At 38.1% G+C, this 6,800-nt stretch overlaps 1 protein-coding gene across 1 annotated transcript in view; it reads right to left on the reverse strand.

Annotated features, from left to right (window-relative positions):
• Positions 1-6,343, reverse strand: part of LOC104769798 (nipped-B protein-like) — a 10,794-nt gene extending 4,451 nt beyond the window's left edge. Inside the window, exons 1-18 of the mRNA XM_010494096.2 lie at positions 6,253-6,343; positions 5,839-6,127; positions 5,303-5,412; positions 4,766-5,016; positions 4,606-4,693; positions 4,271-4,524; positions 3,876-3,983; positions 3,650-3,761; positions 3,332-3,428; positions 3,077-3,263; positions 2,536-2,967; positions 1,940-2,457; positions 1,658-1,868; positions 1,528-1,578; positions 1,250-1,408; positions 994-1,161; positions 602-901; positions 373-525 (exon numbers count right to left, since the gene is read on the reverse strand). Of these exons, the coding sequence (XP_010492398.1) occupies positions 373-525; positions 602-901; positions 994-1,161; positions 1,250-1,408; positions 1,528-1,578; positions 1,658-1,868; positions 1,940-2,457; positions 2,536-2,967; positions 3,077-3,263; positions 3,332-3,428; positions 3,650-3,761; positions 3,876-3,983; positions 4,271-4,524; positions 4,606-4,693; positions 4,766-5,016; positions 5,303-5,412; positions 5,839-6,113 (3,474 nt within the window). The 5' untranslated portion in view covers positions 6,114-6,127; positions 6,253-6,343. The remainder of the gene's footprint in view (positions 1-372; positions 526-601; positions 902-993; positions 1,162-1,249; positions 1,409-1,527; positions 1,579-1,657; positions 1,869-1,939; positions 2,458-2,535; positions 2,968-3,076; positions 3,264-3,331; positions 3,429-3,649; positions 3,762-3,875; positions 3,984-4,270; positions 4,525-4,605; positions 4,694-4,765; positions 5,017-5,302; positions 5,413-5,838; positions 6,128-6,252) is intronic.

Here is a 6,800-nt window from a genome sequence, read left to right on the forward strand (position 1 = left end):
AGGGTACCTAACACATGCATGAACAACAGTTAGAAACGAATGTCGAACAATCATATGCTTTAGATCTTGTTCTAGATCTTCTGTGACACTTAAAGGCAGCTTGCGGATCAAGGGTAGGACAGAATCGATAATGAAAAGAATACTCTCTAGTAATTGTGCTCCAATTCGACTATCACCCTGCAACAAATACAAGACGAAAGGCAAGTTAGCAACACTTTTCGTTGGAGATGCTACTGTGCACACGATTCACAGTTTATTTCTTCTCTGGATTATTACCACTATTTTTTCAAACAAAACAAACATAGATAAGCTCTTAACAGTATCATTCCTTTACAAAATTTAAGAGAATTTTGACAAGATTGGCCATATAACCTGACTCTTCATATATGGCTGTAGGGTGATGACAAACTTAGTAGGGTCTGAGGCCGGTGTACACAGACCAGGATCCACCAGACAAAAAGCATGCAAAACAAGTACATAAGGAAGTACTTGCACCTCTCCTTCTTCGCGGCTCATTTCTTCGACCTGAGGGAATAAAAGATGTTTATTATTGGTTCTCGACCAACACATAAATGCACAGACATGAAGCTTTAGTGTTGACCTGTAATATTTTTTCCAGTAAGCACTTGCACATCAACTCGCAACGCCTGCGTACTGATGCAAGAGCAACTGGGTTAATACCAGCAGCTTTAGCTGCTTGAGGGAAAAAATCCAAAGCCAAGGCACGCTTAATAATTGTCACAAGAAGCTGGTGGTTTGGGGTCCTGCTTAACAACCCAACCATTTGTTTGGTTTTCTTTTCCAGTTCCACTGGAATGGAGCTAGCATCACTAGCAAACTGAGTATGATGCCCTGGAGGTTCCTCAAACCAAAATTCATAGAAAGTTTTGCACACAAGATCCTGCAGATGAACAAATATGTATTATCGATCTTGTATTTAAGCATGATATTACACCGAAAAGTAAGGACAATGCATACTAAATACAAAATTACCTGAACGCTAGACTCATCATCACTGATACGAGATAATATCTCAGCGCACGCACTTGTAAATTCAGAGAAGTTGGGATTTGAAGTACACATGTCACGTATTATCTTGATGGCTCGTTTTCGAACACTCACTCCAGTATCTTTAATCCTCTCAGCAACCTTCTCAAAGTACTGCAAAAAAATTCCATTGGTCAGCATAGAAACAGCAATAGTGAGGAGTGTGATATAACAATAATGCTACAGGGAAATGTAAATTTACCTTTATACCAACATCAGGATGTGATGCAATATGCCTGCCAACAAGTTCCAGTGCTGCTTCTCTAACCGATATTGCAGAATCACAAAACCTTCCTTCAACAGCCAACTGAACACGCTTATCACAAAGTACCTCTGGATCAGCTTCAACAATTATACTAACCTGTCATCGTCAATGACAGAATAATAATCAATGTATTATCACCGCTGGACTAGAATAACTGTACTCTGACTTTACGCCCAAACAGAATCACTATGTGTTTTAACATTTTGCTCACTTACTGCTCGCAAAGCTTTGGCCCTAATATTGGGAGCGCTCTCTCTTAAACTAGCCTGAAACAAATAATACAGTTAGAACAAAGATGAAAACCCAAAAAAAACAAAAAAAAAGGGACGCACAAAACCCACTAACCAGAAGCATGTGTAGAATCTTATCAAATCCTCTGGAAAAGGAATTATTTAGCCCAAGCGCTAAAGTAATCTTCTTGATAGCATCTCTTGTCAATAACGAATTAGTTGCTCCAGAGTTACGGATTATTGACTTTGCTTTCAGTCTGGCTATGTAATATTTGAATTTCTTCTGAGATTTCGGGACATCTTTATACCAAAGGCACAGATAAAACCTGCACAAAGCACCTTCCATAAAAGACCTACCGATATTCAAAAATCCGTGTGAAAGAAGTCAGGAACAAACCAGCAAATGAAAGTATGCACATCATCAACAGATCCTGCATCCTGAAGGTAATTCAAGAGCATCTGTTGCACAACTTCAGTCTTCGTGATCATATTTAAGTTTCCGATGTTTTCTTCTGATTCCAACTTACCAGTACTCTTTGTGTCTGTCTTGCAGTAAGACTGTAGTACAAGAAGTTGCCTCTTGCACACGCAAAACGGACAGTGCCAATTTCGACTTGGAATGTCTAGTTCCTTTAAACCCAAACAGTCAGCATGAAACCGCCTTTGACAGATTTGACAGACCAATAAGCTCCCGGCCGTTTTACCTAAACAAACAGCGCAATCTTTTGCGCAAACTTGGTCGACGCTAGTTTCACTATCAGATTCTAGTGACGTCCAGAAAATTTCTTTACTGCAGAGGACAGCATCACGTTTTAACCTTGCAGCAATTGTACCCAACAAGTCAATGGCCATTAATCGAGCAGAGATATCTTTTGATTTCAACCCTGCATTATGCAGCAGTATGACACAGAGAACCTGCAAGAGTTGACCTGTCAGAGTGGAAGAAAACATTGACTTGTAACTAGAAAAAACACAGAAACACAGTACAATTACCTCAAGGATAGGAGACACGGATGGATATTCAGGAATATTCAATGCTGTCAGTAAATCTATAACAAGATTCTCAATAATCAATTTGATCTCTGAAGCATCCTGACCCTTAAAACTGGCAAATCGTTCAAGGACACGAGTCCAGAAGAGGCAACATGTTTCTGTAGCCGCTTCATGACATTTAGTTAGGTAGCCAACATCAACTGGGATATCCAGTATGGAGTTTCCACTCGAAGCCTGTCTCGAGGTTTCAGGAAGGCTTGTGCTGTTGTGAACCAACTGAATAAGCAAAGCAGTGACCATTTGAATCTGCCTCTGTTCTTCATCAGGGAGAAGATACGCTCTCAATGCTCGTTTCGAGGAAGGTAACTTCCATAGTAATTGAGATATTTCATCTATCACATACGTTCGGTGTTGAGCATATGAATTGTATATCTGCATTAAAGCAGACATTTAAAAATATTTTAAGAACATTACTACCGGAAGACACTGATCTTTAGAACAGATAACACAGGAAAGATGTGGAGTAAATGGAAAGTCTTACACCACCGATTAAGCTAATTGATTTAAGTTGTAGAAGTTGGATGTTTTCCACCAGAAATGTCGTAATACTTGTCTTCAACAATTGTAAAATGCAACTGTCAGACAACCTTTCTACCAACAACAGGTCCTTGAGTAAGCCAAGAATAGTGCAAAGTTTCTGTTGTGCAGTATTCACTGCTCCAGAGATCCTACAAACAGAAATAGCAGATGGGAAAATGAACTAATATCACAAACAAATGGGTATTAATCAGTAAACCTGTTCACTGCCGACTTCTTCACTTTGCCGATCTTTCCTATGCGCCGCCTTTTGCTGGCTGAGCCCATGTCATGATCGTGATCATCATCATCATCACCTAGAAGAGCATGTGGCACATCGATATATTAGAATTAATAAGAACATAACTTGTGGAGTATAAATGAGAACATTGAAAAACAGCATAGCATGCCTGCGGCACAATCATTGTGCTTACATACTAGGATAATTATCAAGTTTCAGAATAGGGAATGACATGCCATGCATTGAAACAGAATATTTATAGCAAATAAAACTTCCAAATTAAATTGGAAAAACAACCTTCAAATGCAACATTTTCTACCGGTTTACTTGCAGTACGGTATGATGGATCATAAGCAGACATAACAGCCATCATTTGGTGCCTAGAAAACTCCAGAATTCTCTCAATTATCTGATTAAGAAAAGTGTAAAGATAAAGATGAGTCACAAATATGGTAAAACGGTAGCAGTCTGCAGATAAAAATTAACAGACTTCAGGGTAAACAAACACTTAAGAAGCACTCACCTCCTCCTTGTAGAGCTGCTTTGGCATATCACTGTTGGCCATCACTGCAAGTGATGCATGGATTGACTCAAGGGCACCAAGAACCAATAACACTGAATCTGAATCTGCCTGAAATGTTTTTGCGTAGAAAATGTTAGGTAAAAAGGAAAAAGAAAAAAACGTATTTGTCACCTCTAATAATAAAAGTGATAATTCAGCACACAGTCAGAAGAAATAAATCATTAATGCATCCTTGCAAGTCTAAGAAACTATATTTCGATCAGAGAAATAATGAGTTTGATTGAAAGCTAGATTGTAAGATAAAATAGTCCATGAGTCAACTGCAACATGAAAGAATCCCCACAACTGTTAGGCATGAGAGGAGCATATAGACAGCCAAACAGAAAATTACTCACATGTTCACTATAAATGGACAAGCCTTCTGCCCTGTGTATCTGATGATCCAGAGTGTGCAATAACCTCGATAGAATATCAACAGGTATCATATGCAGAAGCATTTTCGACCGTATAGTCATCAATTCATTTACAAGAACACGGACTTCATCAACAGGCACTGATGACCACTCTGCTTCATCCCTATCATCACCAGAGACTTCAGCTCTGCCACAGAAGTCTTCCAACATCTCACAAAAGCTTGTTACAATGGATTCTAAACAAGAGTTAAGAAACTACAATTAGTTAGAGGGTAGGGGTAAATGCAATGAAAACAAGGAAACGAGAACAAAAAGACCTTGCAGCACAGATGGATCTGGTTGAACTGAGAACGAGTCATCTTTACGTTTCTTCTTTCCCTTTGGCTTCTTGGAAGCAGAAATTTCCTGCATTTTAATTTGGTTATGCCCACACATAAGAAAACCACTTGTAGGTGACGATAATGATAATGGGCTTACATTCATGGTACTCGTTTCAGGCCGAGAGTCATGATACGCAGTAACATCTTTCGGTGACTGGTTTGTCAAAGGTTCGTGCTGCAAACTATGATCTTCAAGATGATTTGATCGGAGTACCCTTTTCACAGGTTCAGGTTGTATATTCCTAGCTAAATGATTATCCGGCTGCCGTTGAATCTGAACAGGAACACTTGGCTCAGAAGTTATCTTTTGAGGCTCTTCACTGGTAAAGACTGAATCGCAGGTCGGACCTGATTAATTTAAAAATTGTGATAAATAATAAACACAAACATATTGAATCTCTATCATACACAATCGCAATAACAACCAAACAACTAGAAAAGCTTAGCACAATGGAACGTGGAATAGAGGTTCAATACCACCTGACTGGGTGAACAAAGAAGGAAGATAACTTCTTAGATGCGTACCAAATATTTGAAAAAACTTAAAGGATTCTTCAATATTTCCCCCGAAATCTGTAATTACTCCATAGGACAGTTCAGCCAAAAAAGGAAAAAATGAGAAGGTTTCATTTACCGGGGATAACATACTCAAATGCTCCAGGATTGCATCGTATAACTTGATCGTATAACTGAGAATGCTCCACAGAATTACAATTAAGACCCATAGCCTCGTTTCGAAGATCCCTGTAAGATAAATTCAGAAAAAATAAGTTAGTCTCGATATGACTTTCCCCGTCCAGCATCACTTAAAGGTTAGCTTTGAAAATAACCGCTTTAACCAGCACAGAACAATATGTTACTGATCATTTCACAAGCAAAAATACCAAAACCTGAAGACGTAAACATTATCTAATCTTCTTAATATTACTAAATTGTACAAAATCAGCCAATAAAACAACAGATTATATAGTAAATTAGCTGATCCGTAAGCTTCACATATGAAACACGAGATAATCAACTTAAAAGTACTAATAACGAGTTAGATTCATGTATAAGATTCTCAAACCAAATTTCACCAATCCAATTGAAAAAACGAAGAAGCACAAACTAGTTTCTAATTCCCAGAAGCGAAATTATAGTTGCCAAATATGAAAACGATAGATCGCTTACAGATAAGAAACGTCAGTCTCGTGAAGCATATTTGCGATTCTACTAGATTGCGCTAGAATCTCCCTGCGATCCAACGACCTGTAACCACTACCTTGGGAAACCTCATCGAAAAGCTTGAACTCCCCAGGCTCAGCGGCACCGCAGAATAAAGGTAACGACGGTAGCGGCAAGTAAGGAGCAGACTCCGACTGAACTGTATTAGCCAAACCAATCCCGAACTGAGTCAAACTCGAAGTCGAAGTCGAACCCCAGCCGGAACTGCTTTGATTGCTCATCTTCGGGATCGAAACTGTAGTCACGAATTCAAAAAATTAGGGTTTCTAGGTATTCAGATTCCGGAAAAATTCGAAGAATCAAAGAGGAATTTGAGGGGGTTTGAAGCAAGTGTGAAGAGTCATGGAGAGAAATTGAGACCTAGATTTGGGAATTAGGGAAGAATTTAGAGGAAATTAGTAAGAGATGCAATTGGCGGGGAAAGTAAGTAATTGAGAAATCTTCCCGTGGAATTTTCCTCGTTTATTTTTTTTTTTTTACACATTAAAATGAGTTTTTAAGGTTTTTTACCTATTTTTGAATTACTTTTTTACCCTCGACTCTCACAAAGTAGTTAACAATCGTGGAGTGAGCCAGGGGTAGTTTCGGGTAAAAAAAATTATTTTCGTAGTCAGTGTGGTTTTGATTTTTTTAAACGATAAGTTAACTCATTAATGATAATAGTTTCAACAAAATATTCATTTTCTTTTTTTTTGTTGGAACAAAACACGATGTTTATTTATACAGTTTCTTTTTTTTTCTGCTAATAAGGAAGTAGTGGGCTAGGCCTAGTAATCTCCCAGGATCCAGGACCAGTTTTTGATATTCATTTTTTTTTTTTTTGCCAAAGATATGCATTTTCATTTGTAATGTTAAAAACAATATCCTTTGGAAGATATATGAAATATGATTGCAAGTAAAATATATAT

This window comes from Camelina sativa, chromosome 20 (genome assembly GCF_000633955.1).
Source record: "Camelina sativa cultivar DH55 chromosome 20, Cs, whole genome shotgun sequence".
NCBI lineage: Eukaryota > Viridiplantae > Streptophyta > Magnoliopsida > Brassicales > Brassicaceae > Camelina > Camelina sativa.